We start from the raw sequence: 21113 nt of genomic DNA, 5'->3' as shown, positions 1-21113 counted from the left end.
TTTGCACAATTATGATTTTGTTGCTGCTGTGGTGGTTTTTTGTGTAACCTTCAGCTTTTCTCCTTTTGTTATGCTTAAATACCTCTTTGAAGTTATTTGATATCTTCAACTTCTCAGAGTTGTTTTATTTTTCCTGATCTTCTTCTAATATGACACTTCTGCATTTGTGTCTTAACTCTTCAGGTTTTGTCTTAACTGATACCTGCTTTCTGTCAGCATCTTCCTCCTCCTCAAATTCTTTTCTGTTGTCCTGTGCTTTGGAAACTGACATGATCCAGATTAAGAACTTGTGTCATAGTTGATAAAATAAATACAAACATGCATGTTTCATCCTTGGGCAGTTTTAGTCTTTCCTAATTCTTCCTTCTTTCCCAAGAATGAGTATCCTCATATACTGTTTTCTTGCATGGCCTCTTCTAAAATACTAAAATCAGAGAACAAAAGGTAGAAATTCAAGTTTTTTTTGACTATTTCCATTTTTTTTTTCTATATTGTTCATGTCTAAGAGGTGCGGTTATTACAACTGAGCAGCTGGAGTTCTGTGTCATCTTCTAATGCTCCCTTACTGAGCCCAAATTTCATTCTGCTTTTGAGGGATTAGAAAGTTGGTAGTCAGTATTAATTACTTTTCCTTTTTGCAGCCATGTAAAGACTTGAGGAATAACAGTGAAGTGTTGTCACATGAATAGAAAGAGTAGAACAATATGACAAGACTGAAGTTTCTGAGCTTTTATTTGTTCAGTTTTTAGCAAGTTGTTGTTTATAATACATACTTATCTCTGCAGGGCTGCAGACAAGTCTCTCCCTCTTGTAGAAGGTTATAATTAAATGCACCAAAATTGAAATATGCATAAAAGGTTGCTAAGTCATCTCTTAATTATGCTAATTCTTTTGAGAGCAAAAATCTTCACATACATTGCCTTTTTTCCGAGCCTATTTAGAAGTCCACTCTGACTCTTCCTTTGCACTTTTCCCCTTTCACTCACCTTTCACTTGTCATTTACAAAATTTGAGCCTTCTGTTTCTGAATAAACTGAAGTCTGCAAATGGCATTTTGTGAAGCCAGTCATGCCAGTTCATGGTTGGACTGAAGAGATGCTGCAGAATAAAGCATGCCTTTTTAAGGTGCCTTTTAAGCACTTCCAGAGCTCTTAGCTGGACTTTGTAACTTTGAGGGGGATCACAGACAGTATTTAGTAGAATCATTCTATGAAGAAAGAGAAGATAGTGTATTTTCTGGCCACTTGAATTACTCATCAGTATGAATTTTCATTTCTAAGCCTGTTGGACAGTGATGATGTCTCTTGTGCTGTCTGGACAAGTAGCAGATAGGTAGGGGACTGACATTTAGGATGCATTTGGTTCTGCTACACCAGCTTGCAGATGTGTGTACAGCTGCAGGAATTCTCTCCTTTCTCCCTTTGTAGTCAGCTTCATGAGCATTTGGTTTTTGTGAGGGGTCATTCTTTTCCTTGTGTGCCAGTGGTGGTCAGCCTGAAATATGAACACTGCGTTGCAGCTTGTTCCATGATCTTCAGACAGCAGTGTGCATGAGTTCAAATGCCCTTCTGTACATTCTTACTACTGTTTCCCACTTCCTTGCTTCTTTGCAGTTTAAAAAGTTGTTTCTTTTTTTGTGCTGCTGCAGTGCTATTGTGTTCTGGACAAGGAAATACTGTAACTTTAAGAGTGGCCTTAGTGTAGCAGTCCTGTGGAAAATTGGAAGTGGTAGTTTTCACAGTGAAATTAGAGATCTTCAAGTATGAAGGTCTAATCTGTATTATGTGAATTAAGGTTCTTATGTCATTGTGTCAGGGATGAAAATGGTGTTTGAGTGTTCCTTTAAAAAAATAAGTGGTTTTGTGATTTAGTTTTTAGGGCTGTGTTCCAAAGAAACAAACAGCTGTAGAAAAATCTTGTAATAACTTTAATACTAAAGCTGTTAAAGGTTTTCAACTGTATTTATATTACAGTGGTTTAAGATGGTGTGTTAAAGTGGGACAACTTAAAAGTTGTAGCAAATTTCAATCACATTGCTTTTGGTTTTACCTTGTGTGATGCAGGTGAAACTGAGAAATACTGAAGCTATTTGCGATAGTTAGCAATGCAGAGTGTTGAAGGTAAACTTTTTTTGCTTTTTGATTTGTAGAAATGAATTTTAAAAAAATTGAGTTAAAATACTTTCTAATGCATTCCACACTTTTTCCCCACATCAAGTTTATAGTACACAAAGGCAAGTCATATGACAACAGCAACATCTTTAGGAGATGACCTTGTGATTTGTTCTGTTTATCTGTCCATACCACCTGTTCTTTCTGAAAGTAAAACATTACCTTTCACAGAAATAAGAATCTGTCTGGTGTTACATTTATCTGCACAACCTGAAGAGTGGGGAATATGTGGCTGAGGTTTTTTTGACACTGAGCTGTATAGTTTGTGGTAAATTAAATGCAGCATTTTATTGAGACTTTGAAATTCTTGTAAATGTGTATGAAGTTAATTTTTTATAGTAGCTTTCTCACTCGGAAGTGAAAAAACATGTCAAATAGAAAAGTGGCTTCTCTTAACCCCTTTGGGGAACCACATGAGTTTTTCTTTTCTTTCATAGAGAGCTAGTCTTTTTGTATGCTTCTGGGAATGTATCCCTTCCTTACCCCATCTCTTTTCTCTCCCTCATTTGACCCTTTACTCTGAGCAGTAGCAAATCAATGTAGACCCTTCAGAAGTTGGTCAAATGTGTTGGAGCAGTTGGGCTTTGCTTCATCAGAGCTGTCTGGTACTTGGGAGTGTTTGCATGGGTAGGTCTGACAGAACTAATGTGTGCCTGGCTCTTTGGAGAGCTGGGCATGTGCATAGAAGGTGCTGAGGGGAAACTTCAGACTGGGATGTTGTACTGAACCCCAGTTTTAAGCACAGCTCTTGTTCTAACTATGATTAAAGCATGCATCTTGGGAGATTGGGAAGTACTTGTTCAGTAAAACTGTTTGTAGCTAGAAATACTATTTGACACTACTTGCAAATAGCTTTTCTTCTGGGGTAGAGTGAGGGTGGAGGTGTCAAAGCCTTAGAAGAATTTCCTCCTTGCCTTATGTGACCCAGCAATGGTAATCTTATCCTGGCTTTTCCTGGGATGGGAGTTAAGGAGTGATCTTAGTCTACTATGACACTGGAAAGTTATTTTTATTGATTAAAAGTGTTCTGAGTTTCAAGATAACCTTTTCCTCAGTTCAGTGGTTTATTTTGTATTGCATCAAATGCTTTTGTCTGCTGCAGAGGCTGTACTTGGTATTTTGGTTTGCTGTATAGCTTGCCTTTCTTGCTGGCAAAGAGTTTATGTCCCATGCAGTTGTCATCATTTCCTCATCATTGTATGTAATGTTGTCCACAGGTAGATACCACAAGCTAATACTTCTTCCATAAGCACATCTTTAATGGTGCGTCCTCTAAAATACCTTATTTTCACATTCTGCTTTGCACTTCAGGGATCTCTTCAGCCATAAATTATATCTGCCTTTTTGTGGACTCTTAATTCCATTAGCTTGTCTTGGCTTTTATAGCCAGTTTATACTAGCACCCTCATTTTTCTTGTTTCACTGGTGGTTGTCATCATTTTGGTCCTCAGGCTAGCAACATTCAGGCTGTAAGCTCTGTCCTCGCTGAGGCATAGACACCACCTGTCTGCTGCAGGGACATTGACCTCTGGCAGAGGGCAAAGAAACCTTGAATCCTGAGCCTGCTTGTTGCCTTACTTTAGCACTGGGAATGCATGCAAAAGAACCCTCTCTGAAAAAGCACCCAGGACAGGATTATACCTGTGAAGGTGACAGATCTACTGTTGCCAGAGGCAGCAGTACTAATATGACATGTAATTATCTGTTTTCATTAGGTGATCTTTTTTTGTTGTTTAGCCAGTTTCTACAAAGGTAAAGATGATGTGTCTATTCCAAATTGTACACAAAACCACTTGAGATGTTAGAGTGACAGAAATCAAACTCTACATTTGCACAGACTCTACCACAGTTCTCTTCAAAGCTTGTCATTAAATAATAAAAACATTTTTTTGAATGGGATATGTGCATCTAATCCTTTGCCTAAACAATGGGCAGCTGAAAGCCGATGGCTCAGGTTCTGCCAAAGGCTTGGTAGGCTTTGAATTTTGGTTGGTCTCCTTTTGACTGCTCTGTTGCTGTATTTTCATTGAATTATACAACAGTTTGGGTTGGAAAGGGTCTTAAAGACCTTCTAGTTCCAAACTCCCTGTCAGGGGCAGGGACATCTTCCACTAGCTGAGGTTGCTTGAAGCCCCATCTGATCTGGTTTGGAGAATTTTCAGGGATGGGGCATCCACAGCTTCTCTGGGCAACATGTTCCAATGCCTTACCACCCTCGTAGCAAAGAATTGCTTCCTTATATGTAATCTAAATATATTCTTTCCCTTTCAAACATTTACTCCTTGTCCTATCAATGTATTTCCTGATAGTCTCCCTCCAATTTTTCTTGTAGCTCCCCTTTAAGTACTGGAAGGCTGCTCTTCTCCCACTGAACAACTCTGGCACTCTCAGCCTGTCTTCATGGGAGAGATGTTCCAGCCCTCAGCCCATCTTTGTGGCCTCCTCTGGATCTGCTCCAACAGCTCTCTGTGCTGGGGGCCCCAGAGCTGGAAGCAATACTCCAGGTGGAGTCTTATGAGAACAGACTATTTTTTCCAATTTTTCTCACACTATTGAGAGTGGTATATCCTTAAGGGTCTTTCTACATTGAAGTGGGAAATGCTCAGTGAGCTCACTCTGGTCATCAATGCTTGCTTGATTGCATAAATACCTGGTTTAATGTGTTCCAGATACTTGTCCTGCAATTGCCAAGCAGAATTTATGTACTTTCAGAGCAGTTAATCAGGAGGGGGTTCAGCTTTGGGGACTAATTAATTACTAAGCCAGGGAAGGAAATGAGAGTTTAATTAGGATATAGGATTAGCAGTGCCTCAACTTAGTGCTGTTCTGATCAAATGACAAAAGAAAATCTTATGTTTGCCAGAAGCCATAAGAAAGGACCATTCATAATACTTTACTCCAATTTCTCTTTTATTTTTTCTCCATTAAGATGTCTCACTAAAAACACAAAGTGGCTAAGACACCTTTATGACTGTTTCTTCTTACCTCTAGAGGAAGAATTGTCATTTTGTCATGAGCAAAATTCTCAAAAGTTTGCTTAGCATTTTGGTTCTGCACAAAGGTGTGGAACCTTCCCAGTGGTGCAGTATTCCTTGGCCAGCAAAGGAATGTAACTGGGAAAGGAAGTAATTTATCTCAAGAATTGGACTTGCCCTTCACCTGATCTTCCTCACTAGGGCTGGGTGGCAGTATAAGACATTTAGCATTCTTTGTGTTGGTCATGTGAAGCTAAAAGCAGGCAAACTTACGGTCACCATTTCTGTAGTGAACATTCTGGATTATTTTAGAGATAGAAGTGAGAGTATTTGCTGTAGCTTGCGCTAACAAATATTTTGGATTTGAATTCTTTAGTTATCCTGCTTATTCTTTTTGCTTGCTTCTCCTTCGTCTTTAGAGCACTTCTACACTGTGTGACTTTTAGGGGCTTCCTTTAAACGTTCTATGTTTCAGGTTTCATCTTAGTAATAACAAAGGTTAATAGGCTAAGGTAAATAATTTACAGGCATCAGTGAATGATCCTTGACAAAATAATGGAATAGCTAAAGAAGCTCAGACTTGGCCTGTCTAAAAACCAAATAAACAATTTCTGTTTTTGTAAACTTCCTTTGTCTATTTGATTTCTGTGAAGACTGAGACTTGGTTGTCAAGATTGGTATGCAAGTTTCCCCCAGTTCTGTCTTTCAAGTGTTTCCTTCCCAGGAATTTGTAAGGGTAGTATCACTTCGCGTGAGTCTTAGTTGTGAAGAACTGAAATGTGCTAGTCAATTGTTATAAGCTGGACAGAAGTGTGTAGAAGCTTTGTTACGTAGTTGAAGTGAAATTATTTAGCTTTTCACTAAACCATATTGCCAAGTGCTATGCTCACGTGCCCTTTGAATGCTTCTAGGGATGGTGATTCCAGCACCTCCCTGGGCAGCATGCTCTAATGCTTGACCACGCTTCCAGTGAAGAAATTTTTCCTAATATCTAGCCTAAACCTCCCCTGGTGCAACTGGAGGCCATTGCTTCTTGCCCTGTCACTTGTTACCTGGGAGAAGAGACTGAGCCCTACCTGCTTACACCCTCCTTTTAGGCAGTTGTAGAGAGTGATAAGGTCTCCCCTGAACCTCCTTTTCTCCAGGCTAAACACCTCCAGCTCCCTCAGCTGCTCCTTAATAAGACTTGAGCTCTAAACACTTCACTGTTGCCATTCTCTGGACTTTGTCCTGCATCTCAATGTCCTTCTGGTAGTGTTGGGCCGAAAACTGGAAATAGGATTTGAGGTGTGGTGTCATCAGTGCCAAGTACTGGGAGATGATCACTGCCCTGGACCTGCTGGCCATACTTTGACAGGCCAGGGTGCCATTGACCTTCTTAGCTACCTGGGCATACTGCTGGCAAGTTTGTGAAATAGGAGCTTGCTTCCTTTCTCTGTAATTCCTTTAGACATGAGCCTGCTGCATGTTCTTGGATGTGCTCTCATCTACTCAGTGCTGGTGATCCCACACCTGGAATACTTGGTCCAGTTCTGGGCTCCCCAGTACAGGAGAGATGAGAGTATACTGGAGTGAGGGCCACGATGATGATGAAGGGACTAGAGCATTTCCCCCGTGGCAAAGACAGAGCTGGGACAGTTCAGCCAGAAGAAAAGGATCAGAATCCAAGGGATGCTACTGAAGTTTATAAATATCTGAAAGAATGATGCAAAGAAGGTTGTTAGGCTCCTCTCATGCCATTGAAAGGACAAGAGAGAAGGGGTGTGAACTGAAACACAGGAAACTCAATTTTTGTTAAAACCCTGTCTTGGTTTTTTCAGAGAGGTTGCAAAGTCTCTGTCACTGCAGATGTTAAAAATCTGACTGGACATGGCCTTGGGCACCCTGCTTTGACTGGGGAGTTGGATTAGACAAATGATCTCCAAAGATGTCTTCTGGCCTCTACCATACTGTACTTTTTACAAAAGCACTTCGCTCAAAATTTTACTAAACTTTCCAGGAACAATGCAAAAAGCAGTGGATTCATAGAGGTGAAAGTTTGCTCAATCCTTGAGACATCCACATGAAATTGCTAGAAAACTTACACTGATATTACAGTGATTATAAGAGTCACAAAATTGCCCTGGGGTGTAAACTGTACACACTCATTGTTTTTGGTGTAGAAATCTTGTTCCAAGTGATAGTGTGTTAGGACTTTGTAAGGACGCTTCTGTACCTTTTTTCCTAATTTCTGAGTTAATTATAATTGGAAAGTTTATTTTTTTTTATTACCTTCATAGATGAAATACAACTGTGAAAAAAAGTGTTATTTTTTTCCTTAGGATACATATGCTATTTTTTTGTCTTAAGGCTTTATTTCTAAATACTGTCAGAGGTTTCACGCAATCAAACTGAGAAAGTTAGCAGCTTGACTTTGCATAACTCAACTGCTCAAGGTGTTATGTTATGATTGTCTTCTACAGTGGGCTGAAAGGTATAAACTCCATAGGGTTATAAATTCCATTTCTTTTTAAGTAACTGTAGTCTGCACACTGCTGCCACTGAAATGGGTCCTACATGATCTGTATCCAGAGATGCTTGGTTAATTTTCTTTCAGAAACATCTGAATAGCACTTGTGTCATTTAGAAAATGTTAACAGCGTACAATTTTTTGAAATCTGTTGATTAAATAGATTTTCACAAGGAAAGTGGGATACTCTTATTAGACTTGTCTTCCTGTCTTTTTTCTTTTCGCTGCAGAACTAGTTCAACTTGTAACTAGTGGAAGTTTAATCCAGTGTTCATAAACCTAATTGTGTGTTATAAAGCTGAGTAAGCAGCTAGAGGTTGTGTGAACATACCAGTCAAATATGCCAGTCAGCATATGCATGTGAAGGACAACCTGGGGCATACCCAACTACCTGTAGCCTGTGACTGTGTGCTGGGATGGGGTGGCAGATGCAGTGAGAGGCCAGAGAAGATGTGGGCACTAATGGGGTATCCACTGAAATGTGGGAGGCCAAGCATTCTTAGCTTCAATTTAGGAAATTGGAGCATGTAGTTAGTTATGTGTGGGAGCCAGGTATTAGTATTTAAGTCTCAGGAATTGGCTTCTGTTTGTGATTAGCTGTTGACCTAGAGAGTTTTAGAGAGGAGTGATGATAGAATCTAGGAGCTTGGGTACAAGAGGCTGCTCTGAGGGGTGGATCAGGAAGGTCTTTAATATTTGGAGTGAAAAGACAGGGAGCAAGGAGAGGTTAGGATTGCAGCCTTTGGGTTGTTGGAAAAGAAAAATAGGAAAACTTCTGACTGAAAGAGTTGGGATAGAAGAGACACTGGAATATGAGTGGGCAGAAAAATTTAGTGTTGTGAATAACTTTTCAGTGCTACTGTCTTTACCTGCCTGTCACAGAGAACAAAATATTTTCTTTTGTACTGTGAGCATTGGTTCCTGAAGATGTTCAAACAAGGTTGTTTTTGATGTCTGCCTGATTTGAAACTCTGCCATAACTACAAGAGATCTACTTGCATATATACAGTTTATGGCTTGGCTTCCTTCTCTGTCCGAGCAATCGTGTTTACTTGTGCCTGTGCAGGCACAAGTCTCTGACATCTGTTGTCTCTGCTTCCTTTCTGGTGTGCAGAGGGGCTGTTTTGTGGGGATGGCTCTTCTGTTATGCAGAAGATTAAGCTAGTTGAGCACAGCAATCCCTCTGACCTTATATCCTGTGAATCACCTCCACAAGTGCAAGCGAGCCTAATAACAGTTCTAATTTGGGCAGAGAAAAAGGAGCAGATGGCTAACACCAACTTGTGGATTCCATTTTCTTTATAACCACTTAAAGAGTCAAAGACCTAATCTGTGCTCATAACAAAACCCACTGCAGTAAGTCTAGTTTGTGATTTTGTGTTCATAAATTTACCTTGTCTTTTTTTCTTTAAGTGTCTTCCTGTTTGTTGCTTAGAAATGTCTTCTTTGGTAGATTTTGGGCAGGAATTATCTACCTTTCTTTTCTCTTTCCATGTGCTGGGCAGTTTGTGAAATATGTGCTCAAATGTATTTGTATTGTATGTGAAAGGTTCACGGGGCTGTCTTGCAGTGGGAGCTGAAGCTGCTTGGTTTAACCCAGAGTTAGGGACCCATTGTGAGCTGTTGGAGTGACACATGGGGTTTCTGGCTCTGGTGACCCTCTGGAGCAGCCTCAGGACGCTGCTTACAGCCCTTGGGTTTGCACTGTCATCCCATGAAAACAGCAGGGTCACTGGCTGGGCAGCGTGGGCTGTCAGGCTCCGTGCTGGGCGTTATTTCTGTCTCCTGAGAGCTTGGTTATCTATACCTCCCTTTTAATCATCATTCCACTGTGCTGAGACCACAGCGTGGCGTGTTAGGTTGCTTTTGTTGGGAGGTATGGAAACAGCTATTTTAATGTTCCTTCAGCTGTGAGGATGCCTTCCTCTAGGTTATCAGTTGCTGGGGGATTTTTTGTTGTGAAGTAAACACAATTTAGCTTACAATTACAGTACACTTTGGTGAGGACCAGAGGGTGGTCCTTATTACTTGTCTATGGTGTCTTGTTTTTGGTGGTGTCTGCTGATGGGAGACAGCAGGTAGTGAGGGGTGTATGATTTTTCTTTTTGCATTTTTTTTGGGGGTGGGGGGGTTGCTAATGCTTATATTCCATAGTTGTTACTTTTTTTTTTTGTTAGATACACTATTAATATTACTCTAGTTTTGCCCAACTGCTGAAGTTTGGAGAGAGAAGGAAAAGGAATGAGGGAAAGCTTTGTGCATATCACTGATTGCAGAAATTAAAATTGCAGCACAAAGGTGAAAGTTTACAAGAAAATTATGTGTTGCTGGAGCTATTTTTTTCTGCCCTGGTGTTGCAAGAGAAGAGAGAATGTGCAGTACAGTCTCAACTTTAGCTTTTTGTTCTTTTAAAAAAATGAAACATCTTACCTCCCCCCTTTTCCCCCAATTCTTAAAAAAGGCCCAACCCAAAACCTGCTGATAAAGATTATTCTGGGTTGATAAAGTCAGGAGCCAGGACTCACAATGAGCTCAGGGGCTCTTCTGTGAGCTTGGTGGTCACAAACTGGTGCTTCCTGGCTTGCTTGGCTTTTTGCTTCTCAGTAACAGGGATAAAACTATATAACTATGTAACTAACTTAGATGCTTATTTTGTGTCTTTTGCTATATGAATTAGTCTGAGTTTGACAAAAAGATAGTTGCTTTCAAAAGGCTTTTTCTGTCCTGGAATACAAACCTTATCCTTATTTTTGTTACTGTTGTCAGGGTTTCATAGGTGTTCAAGTCTTGGGAGGGGTGGTGTCTAAGACAGATACTCCTGATTGCCTAAAGGCTTAGGCAAAAGGCTGTTTCTAACTTTGTTACATTCCAAGTGTCTTAATTGAAACCCACAGGCTAATTCCTTCTTTTATTTCTAAATTCCTTTGCTGAGAACCTAAATAACGAGGTGGTGAAGGCAAATTTAAGTCTTCAAATGTGAGATGACCCTTGGTAATGTGTGCTGGAGTGGTTGGGTAATTTCTGTACTTTATTTGCCAATCAAGTCTATGCTTCTCCAGGGCATTTTCATTTTAGTGCTGTTCTGCCAGCTGTTTTGGGTGTGATAACTTCTGTCTTTGAAAAGCTAAATAATGCAGTTCTGTCATGCAAGCATGTAATGTGTTTTGGGGAAATAAGAAAGCTCTCTTTCAGCATGAAATAGAGGTTGAGTAGAGGACAAACCACAATCCAGTGAGGCTTTTGTTTTTACCTCTATTTTTAGATAATTTAGATTCCTTTTTGCTCTCCAACATGATATGCACGAGGTAATAGAATGGACTTGAACTGTTTTCAGGGTGCCCCAAATGAAGTTAAAGCACAGTGTTGTGGATGGAGGAGGTATGTAAGGCTAAAGAAGTGGCTGCTGGGGGTGACTGAATGCCAGGACTCAGCCTGGGCATCTGATCACAGGAGCCGGCTGTTCGAGCGCACTCCAGTTGGGTGGACATACATCATCTTGTGTAACAGAAGCAGGCACCTGGGATAGGAAGCTTTTCTGTCTTTTGTCATCACAAGAGTTTAATTTTGTGTGTGTGTTTAGGTTTGTTTTTATTTCCTCTTAAAGGAACAAGCTGTTCTGACATTGTCCATTACTAGTCCATTAAGTGGCTGGAGGGCAGTCAGAGAGAGGAAACAGTCAGTAGGTAATGAAGCAGAATTTGGCCCTGAGTCAGTCCTTGGCTTTTATTGTCAGGTTGCAGCAGTGTGAAAGGAAACAAATGTTTTAGCAACTTGGTGAATTTGTTTCTCGCTGGGCTGTAACTTGCTGACATTTTTAATGTCTTGTGTGAGAAGTTGACTGGCTGGATTTACTGTGTGCTTTGCTGAATGGTGATATTGTTTTTGCACTGAATGTGGCTAATTTGTTATCTGAATCATAATGTCAGCCTCCAGGGGTTAGCCTTACAAATTTGTAGGAATCTATAGAAAATTACTTTGAGGGATAAAATAACTTGTCAATGTTGCTATCCAAGCACCAGCATTTCGGGTTTTTTTTTTCAGGGGTTTATAGGAAGAAAGCTTGACAAAACTGTAGCTGTAACAGCCAGTTACAAAAATCCTAGTTACAGAGGCTTTTATAAAGCAAACATAAGAGCAGAGTCTGACTGGCAAATGTTGTCTATGGATTTTATGACTGACCAGGATGTTTTAGGAAGATGGGATTTGTGGGGGTTCTTATTCCTTGCTTAAGAAATAGAAAGGATGCACTGCTCCTTAGGGGATAGTAGGGGTACATATATTCATATTCTTTCATTCACCAAATCTTTTATCAAGACTAAGTAGTTTGTAATTATCAAAGATGTGGGTTTTGGTGGATGTTTTTCCTCCCCCTTCCTAGAACACCCTCTTCTTGAAAAGAGAGAAAAGGGGCTGGGCTTTTAGTAAGTGCAGTATGTGCTGCTGCAGCACACCTCGCAGGAGCACTGCCACAAACTGGACTGTGGTGGTGGGGAGCAGGTGTAGGAGCAAGGCTGCTGAGGGAGTCCTGGCAGGCTGGAGCTGGGGAATGCTGAAGAGAGGTGTGACCTCCTGCCGTGCCTGTGCTTGGGAAGGGGCTGAACCCTCCAAGAGTGGGGTGTGTAGAGCTCCTACTGCACAGGACTTATAAATGCAGGAGTCTTTTCATAACTGTTGCTCTCCTTTTACACAGTCATACAACTGCTTTTGGCCTCTCTGTTCTTTGTCTTTGTCATGCTAGGGAGCAATAATGTTAAAAGAATGTGATACCTTGAACTGTGATGTTTCTCTTGGTTCTCACAGATGCTTAAGGAAGGAAAAAGGCAGATGGAGCCTTAGGAAAGCATCATGGTACATTGGGGTGTAGCTGGGGGTGTTGGCACAAAAGGGGCAGACTGGTTAATGAATGATATTTAGAAACAGAAATGTGTTTGAATCTATGTTCAATACAAATAGTATTTGCAGTTAAAGCTAATGGAAAACATTGCTCCAACAGTGGCAGTTGGACCAATCTAGTCCATTCCTGTGTCTTAAAACAAAACAAAAAAAACCCAGACTTGTAGGGGAAAAATGGATGAAATATATTCTTTTTAAATTTTTATTTGAGTTTCATCCTGTCTGCCAGGCTCCTGTGAGATAGGTACTTAGGATCTACCAGGAAGTTACTTGGTTCTATCTGTCTTTGAAGGAACTGTATGCCACTGAGGGGAAAAGACAAGGTTAACAAGGGATCTTAGGTACTCCCCTGAAACAACACCTTGAGTTTCAACGTTCTGAGCATGGCATGCTATAGCGATCTTGAAGCTTGCTCAGAAAAATCTTTTCAGTCATTGGGCTGTCTTGGATGTTTGGTTGAGCTTGAGGTGTGACTCAAGACTAGGGTAAAGCTGATCTGTTGGATCAGCTTTAGCTGCCAAAGAGGAGAGGCATGGAAGGGTGAAACAATGGCTCCTGACTGACATGCACCCTTATGTCCCAAGCAGGTTTTTCAGCTGTAGCCTCAAGGAAGCCCAGAACTAAGGTCTTAATTTAGAAGGATATGAACAATTTAATACAGTTCAAGTGTTTCAACTGTCATGACACTTCATTTCTTATCGGTATGACTTCTTGTATTTGGACTGAGCTGTAGCCACTATTCTTTGCTGTTAGGTAAAATGTACCTGCTTGTTGGTTTTTGTGTGTAACAGCTTTTAGGCTAGATATGTTGGATGTGAATACATGGATAGTGTCAGCTTCTGTGTTAGGCCAGAAATGAGAAATGTTGAGGTTAGCTATATAAGAAATCTTCTGGTTGTATTCTGTGGTTTTTAAATTTATTTTTTAATATCTGGATATTTATTTTTTTAATATCTAGATGAAACTTTATTGTACAACAGTCTCAATTGCTACTGAGGCATATGGTCTTGTAAGTGGTGCTTTTTAATCATAATTTGATATTGCTTCAGACTGCATAAATTTTCATGATTGCGTGAAGTAGAAAATTTGAGTTGCAATCAGGTTTTTCCTATGGCTTCATTCCAAGTGCAGGGACAGTTAGTCTGAAAACCATCGTGGTTTGCTGCTTTGTGGAATGGATTCTGGAAAAATTGATGCCAGCTGCCACCAAGAGGTTCTGCAAGAGAGCGTTCCAGACAGCAGTGTGTTGTGGTTGCCTGGAGGGTATCTCAAGATTGGTCTGCCAAGAAGCTGATAGAGTCTTGAAGGGCTCTTGGAGACTCCTGATCCAGGGTGCAGCTGTCCAGCATTTTGCCTGGTGCAAGGCACTGACTGTGGTTTGTGCAGGGCTTTGAAGTTTGAAGCCTTTGACAGGCTGCATGTATGTATTTTGTCTGTGGCAAGCAGACCTCTCAGTCCATATTGGGTGAACCTCCCTAGCCTAGTCTGGTTGTCAGCAGTCATTTCACTGTCTTTTAAGTACAGGTGATGAAGCACAGGCTCACCTTTAGCAGTGCTTGGTGCAATTTACCCAAGATGTGTCCTGTGATACAGGCAGGAGTGTCTGTCCTGCGCTGGAAGTGACTCACCCTGGTTTAGTGGGATAGGCTCTGTAAAATTGCTGGTGACTCCTAAATGGCTTCCTTAGGCATCCTGGGAAGCTGCCTTCTCTCTGCCCAGCTGGAGGCCACTGCTCCTCCCTCCTCTCTGACCTAAAGGCATTTGCCTGCCCTTCTTCCCTGTCCTGCTGGCTCCTTCTGGCTGTCTCACAGACCCTAGGTGGTGGTACTTTGGTGTCACACCAGCAGGGCACCACAAGGGAACGGCTGCTGAGCCCTTCCCACACCTTGGCTGAACTTGTCTGTGACTGATCACTCACACACTTCTGAACCCAGGTGCAAAAACAGGCTGAGGGTGGGTAAGGCTGCCAGTGCTTCAAGGGTTGTCCCAGCAGCTTTGCTACCACAGAGGCTATTATCTGCATCAGAAGCTTGAGTAAGGGCCTCAGCAGCTTTTGGAGTAATGCATTCAGGCAAAAAGGTGTTGACAAAGTCTGTTAATTAAAAGCCCATGGTTTTGTAGGTTGTTTTTCACCAGATGGGAAGCTTGTGAATTTTATGCATCAGAAACCCGCTTGGGAGGTGCTGTGAGGCTGATTCTAATGCAAAGGAGCTGCTGTGGTTACTAGCAAAGGCAAAGCATTTGTGTGCCTCTGCAAGCACTAAAGTGTTGTGGATGGTTGTACAGCTTTATTGACAGATAAGGCAAAAAGTTCTCCCACTTCTCAGGACAGTGTTTAATGTGACCTGTATTGAACAATCTAGGATTAAGAAGAATGCAACTTCACTCATTGTTTTCTTGTTCTCTCTCTCCAGATGAACACAATGATGTGCAGAAAAAAACCTTTACAAAATGGATAAATGCACGGTTTTCCAAGGTAATGTTGATTTGGATGTACTGCTTAATTTTGTTTGGTTCACTGTTTAGAATAATTTTGGTTAAATATACTTTGCTCTTACTCTTGTTGAATACTCCTAGAAAAATCAGTGTGTGGTGAAAACAGATAAAATAGTGTAGTGTTTGTTCCCTCAATTTCCTCCTGCACATAAGCCTTTGCTACTATATTTTAAGAAAAAATGAAAGCTTCTATTTGCTGATATATCAGAATAGTTATTTGCATGAGCATGTCTGTTTGGTTTTGTTTAGTTTTGGTTTAGTTTATTTCTATGTGCAGTTTTCAGAGTGCATTGCAGCAGATTTTCAACCTTCATCACTGTGTTTACTCTGTTGCTGAGTCAGCTTTACTCACTCTGCAAACCTCTAGTTGAAGCCACCTGGTGTTGCTACTTGAGCCTTGACTGAAATTTTATATAATTACTTGCTCATTTTGAATTTTCCTCGGCTCTCATGCTGTACAGTTCTCATTTTAATTCTCTTTACTGGCTTGAAACTTATTGAGGATCTTTCATGGTTTGGGGCGATAAAGGAAGTGACGTTTGCTTTGGAATGCTATTTAAAGCCTGCTTTTTGCACTGTTTTGCTGATAGGGAAAAATGACACTTTTCCCAGGAAAATAAGCATCTGTGGAAAGTTTTCCTGCTTCATAGTTTGAATGTGTGAAAGAACCTGGAATATTATCAGGGAAAACTCATGTTTTTTTCTGCCTAGCGTGGTGCTGCAAATGGGGTAGCTACTCTTTTGCATGCTCTTATTGAAAAGTGGCATGCATATGAAATCCTGAAAGCAGATATAAATATAAAGGAAGGGGGTGTGTGTGGTTTGGTGGTGGTGTTGGTTTTTGTCTTTTTTTTTTTTTTTTTTTTTTTTTAAATAAAGCTGCAACAGTGTTTTAGCAATGAGTGGCTGCTTCTGGAATGCTGCCCTTCTGAAGTTCTTGATCAGTAACGTAAGGAATTTTTACCTTCCTTTCCTTCCTGTGCAACAGGACGCTGGGCAATGCAAGGCTTGTGGCCTTGGTTGAATCATTTTGGCTTGGGTTTGTTTTGGTTGAAAGCTGATATCCTGCACTCTTCATCCAATGCATTCTTGGCTAGTTTGCTCTCTAGAGGAGGAATGTGTGTGGGTAACTGGTTGCTCTATGCTCAGCTTTTGACTGCTGCTCAGAGGAGTGGTGGTTCTGCAGAAGGAGCAGTAGGCAGGGCAGGATCATGTAAGGAAAGAAAATGTGGTGAGAAAGAAAGGACTTAGTGGAGTCACGTAGCTGGCATAGAGATGTCATGGACATGGAAATGACAGTGATACTGAGAATGTGCCAGGTGACTCATCTGTGAGTGCTGGGGGCATTGTGTTGAAGAAGGTAGAATTATTTTCCGTCATTCTGCTTGTAATCACACGGATGTATCTTATACAGCATCTTTCCTTCAGGATAATCAGATCCTGCTAAGCTTCTGGATTTCCCAGGCGCAGGGTCTGGTCAGATAGTCACAGGATTTGAAGTAACTGTAGCTTTGTAACTCTGTAACTTCATGGCCCATTAAACACCTGAAGCTATGAAAGCCTTGCTAATGATTAAAGAGACTCCTATAAAAGGACATACTTCCAACTACTGCATGTCCAATTCAAACTTGAGCATGGCTATTTTGGTGTGACAAGACAGATTTATTAAGAATGGCATGTTCAAATTGCAAAGAACATGATGGTGTTAAGTAGAAATCACCTCATGTAAGAAAGTTTAGTTTCAACTGTACCTTAAAAATAAAAAGGGACTGATTTCAGTCCCGCTGTGTCAAAGTTTTTTTATGTATCAAGTAATTTGGGTTGTTTAAAATTCCTTTTCTATCAACTAGATTGATTTAGCTCCTTGGTAGGGTAGAGAAATTTTAGAGGTTATTTAAATGTAATCCAACTTGCATTGCAGAAATCAAAATGGTAACTTAGGTATTTTGTGTGGAATTGCAAATTTCATTCAAAAAATTTTACTTGTCCTTCCATGTTAATTATATTGTACTTGCCCTTCATTTAAGCAAATAAAAAGTAATCGTCTGAGCTTTTATAAACTAGCTTAGCATAAAAAAATTGTAAAATTGCATAATGCTGAGTTTGATTTAAGTAAATTCAATAAGGTTTTACAAAGGATCTAGAGAGAGAGCAGTGTCTTTCCCTTCTCTCATCAGAGAATAGGTAGGTGAGTAAAACACTTCAAGTATCTCAGGTGTGCTGAGAGGTGCTTGTTTCAGTACCCTGATGGGTGAGATAAGAGTTCTTGGTGTAGTTCCCACTACACTATCTCAGTTTTGCGCTCTTGGTTTAAGCTCTGCTAGAACAATGCCTTTTATTTGTGTGTGTTGTTTGAAAATCAAGGCACATTAAAGTGGATTGTTTTAAGGTCAATAAATGTATTCAGCCGAGACTCAGTGCTCTCTTAGACATACCTTAGGAAGGGCTGTACACACTACAGCTCATGAGCCTATGATGGCTTGGTAGTAAGGATATTTTGTTAAAATTAGAGGGAGGAAAAAGTGTTAGAGACATAGTCTCTTACCAAGCTTTAAGCAATAGGGAAGTTTATGCTCAAATAAATACTGAGGCAGAGCATTTCAGCATATGTTTATAAAGCCATGTGATGTTTTTACTTTATTTTTCCATTGCTCTGTCCAGTCTAATTTTCAGAGTCTGATTTAGCCGTTTTCCTGTTGTATAGCCTTACCAATTAAAGCCTCTAGTTGTATGGATAGCTGAAATATGTTCTTTACACAATGTAGGATTGTTTTCTATCCTTTTATCCCTTTCCCTATTAATCTTTATTAATACTTACCAGTATGTAAAAAGGTGTTCTGAAAATAACAATGCGGAAGTGCTATCATGTCGCAGTGGTTTTTAGCCACCGCACATAAAGGTAAACTTCAGAACTGGCTACTAATTTTGAGTGCCCAAACTGAGACTTTAGCTAAATTGTCACAGAGGATTTAATATTTCTTTGTTTCTTGATGTAAAACACAGCTCTTGATCCTTATGACAGAATTCAGAGGGTTCTTCTCTTCTGCAAACTCAATCAAACCATCCAAAATATCTAGCTGGTTTTCAGATGGAGCTCAATCAGCACAGAACAGGGATTTGAAGATGATTATGCCTGTGTCAGCAAGGACTGGCTTTAGTGATCTAAGGAAGTTTCTTAATCTGACACACAGTTAGTAATTGCATATAAAACTGTGTATTAAATGATTTTAATGAGTTACAGGGGAACTTCTGGCTAATAGTGGAGCTTGAATTCAAGTCTGGAGGATAATATAGTGTTCCAGTACCCCTATGTTATTTGTTTCACACGGGTAAAGAGAAAGTAAATAAAAGTTTTGTAATCTACTCTAGTTTGTAATCTACTCTAGATATCTGAATAGCTTCAATCTTTATCTACTTAGATGTTTTATCACCAGGCCTGGGATTTTTAACTGTGTCTTGCAGATGTCTGATGCTTCAGCTTATAATTACAGAGCAAAGTAGTTGGATACTCACACTTGCAACTCCAGAAGGTTTCTAGAAACTTGATAGGCGTGTTAAGGAATTCAGGAGTCTTGTGTCCCACTTTAGAACCCTGCAAGTATAAATCCTTCTGCCCTATTTTCTTTCTTTACTCCTACTCTCTGACCCTGTTTTTGGTTGGTATGTTTGTTTGTTTTTTTCCCCCTTCACTTACTATTACGCCCTCTCTTGTCAGAAGCCTTGCCTGCCTGGCAAATCCTTGCAAATCTGGAGTTTGGCTGCCCTGCCTATTTCATATCCACTTTTGCCTTTGTCACTATACCTTTTTTCCCATCAAGACCCAGTCGTTCTTTTTAAAGCTCCATATCTGCTCCATCTGCCCTTTATTTCCCCTCTCCTGCCTTTACAGGATTTGATGCTTCTGTGGTCAGTCCTATTTTTGCATTTCCCTTTGTCTCAGTGGTACTAACTTTGCCCTCCCTTCACCTTCTTGCAGGATTCCGTCTTTGCTGGCTTTAGTTTTTTCATTTTCCAAGGTGGTGCTTTTCCAAGTTTGCTTTTAGATTGGTTCCTCTCCTCCTCTGCTCTTCCTGAGCTTGGCAGGTGGAACACAGAGTCAGCACAAGCAACTTGATTCCCTAACTTAATTTAGACCCATGGAGTCAGGTCTGTCACAGCCTGTCGGAACTTAGTGCTGTCACTCACTCACTAGAGGAAGCTTACAGATCCAACATTGGCAAACTGAAGCAGTGTCTTTTTACCAAAACCTTGTTTCTTCACTGTGTTTGGGGAATTTTCCCACAGGGATGGTAAAAAAAAGCTTTATTGCTAGGAAGGTTGTACTCTGCAAGAAGAGTAAAGGCCCAGAGATTTGTGGTATTCAGTGAAAATGACACTAGATTTCCCTGCCCCTCAGTTATAAGTCTTGGATATGTCAGGCTGTTGAATGGAGTCAGCTGGGGCATTGTTCCAAGATGTCAGGAACTGCATTCAAAGCCCTTGCGTGCCTGAGCGCGGGGCCTCCCTTTCCTTTCCATCATGTGTTCCCATTGCTTTCCAATACAAGCTCAATTTCTTTTTTTTAATGTACAGAAGCCTTATACAGTCTTACTTGTGCATTTGCAGTGCTCTTGCCACATGTATTTGTCATTCTGCTCCTCCAGGTCCTGTGCTAGTGCCCTGACATCTGCATTGGCCAGCATGGACAGGGCTTGGAGCCAGGCCAGCATCTGCCAGTGTGAATAAAGCCAGACATCCCACACTTTTACAGCATCTTAAGCTCTTTTTCCTACTCTGTGGTCTTCCAAAAATACGTTTGACTTTAGGGTTAGAGTAAAGAAGAGGAGGAGGTGCAGCCTGAGAGCAGAATGCATCCTTCTGGGCTGAGCTCCAAGTTAGCCTTTGAGAAGGCAAGTGCTCGGTGTGGGGCTCCTGCGCATTTCCTCTCCTGGGCTCTGATGCATCCCCTCCCCTGGAAGGACACCAAGGGAACATGAGAGTAGACAGGCCAGTAGGAGAACTGATGAGTTGTTCTTGGAGCGCTTTGGGGTGTTGTGGCTTTATACACATCTCAAAATTGAAACAGTTAATTCCTCATTATACCAGGCATTAATTCATTTGGTAACTGCAAAGTCTTCTTTTAGCTTTTTGTGTGGTGTGCTGAATAGTTATTTTCCTCCATTTCTGCTCTTTAATTTTCTTTCCTCTAAGGATTGTTTTGTCATAGTGGTAAATGTCAGGTCCTGTACTTCTGAAGACATTTTGCAGCTCCATTGCTGACCCTTAGCAACTATGATAAATCTTTTTAAAGCCAAGATTATACCTGTTCATGATAATTAATCTCACATGACCCAAGATACCTGAGATCAAAGACATTTCAGAAGTGGTTTTTTGGGGGGAAGGAGAATTATGGAGTTCAGTGTATTAGTCATGCAAGAAAAGAGATGCAAAAGATTGATTAGGCAATTTTGTCTGTCCAAGGTGACATCACCTAAGATGGTGTCTAGTCCTTTTTGCAGTGCAGTTTTTGTGGTGCAAGCAAGGAAATACTTGATGACTGGTGAAATGTTCTACAGTCTAATTGCTTCTGATATTTTTCAGTACTGAATTAAACTGTAAAATGTAACTTCACTCAAAGACAGCCAAAGCTTAAAAAGCAACAAGCCTTGTTAGAAAAGAGGAATAATCTGGGTGGAAAAGAATTAGTGTTTGCATGAGCCAGCCTTAAAAAGGTCAATTTTAGTCTACTTTTTTCTTAGTCTCTTTATGAGAAGACCAAACAAACCTTTCTAGGCCTAGCATATCTTTTAGCCAAGAAACACAAAAGTAAATTTTTTTCTATAATAGGTTGTGAGTTATGGTAAGGATGACTACTTTCTAGCATAAAAGCAATAATATGTAGCAGTTGATCTCTCCCAGATATAGCCACAGCCAAAAAATTGTCAGTTTTCTGCCTTCCTTTCAATTTCTTCTACTTTCTGCTCTAAGAACGAGGTGTGAGCAGCATCTCCCTTGCTGGACTTGAAAGCTTGGTGTAGTAATACAGGCTTATAACTATTACTGACTTAAGTAATGCTCTGGGTTTGGGTC

The 21113-nt window shown here is 40.6% G+C and overlaps 1 protein-coding gene across 4 annotated transcripts in view; it reads left to right on the top strand.

The window, feature by feature from the left end:
* The window catches only part of UTRN (utrophin), a 362109-nt gene that overhangs the window by 65865 nt on the left and 275131 nt on the right, over positions 1 to 21113 (top strand). For all 4 annotated transcript variants that reach the window (XM_050973004.1, XM_030235269.2, XM_018916973.3 and 1 more), the window contains one exon: positions 14963 to 15024. In XM_050973004.1, coding sequence (XP_050828961.1) covers positions 14963 to 15024 — 62 coding nt within the window. The remainder of the gene's footprint in view (positions 1 to 14962; positions 15025 to 21113) is intronic.

This window comes from Serinus canaria, chromosome 3 (genome assembly GCF_022539315.1).
Source record: "Serinus canaria isolate serCan28SL12 chromosome 3, serCan2020, whole genome shotgun sequence".
In the NCBI taxonomy this organism is placed as follows: Eukaryota; Metazoa; Chordata; class Aves; order Passeriformes; family Fringillidae; genus Serinus; species Serinus canaria.
The sequence above is the reverse complement of the archived record's forward strand: the minus strand, read 5'-3'. Positions and strand labels throughout refer to the sequence as shown.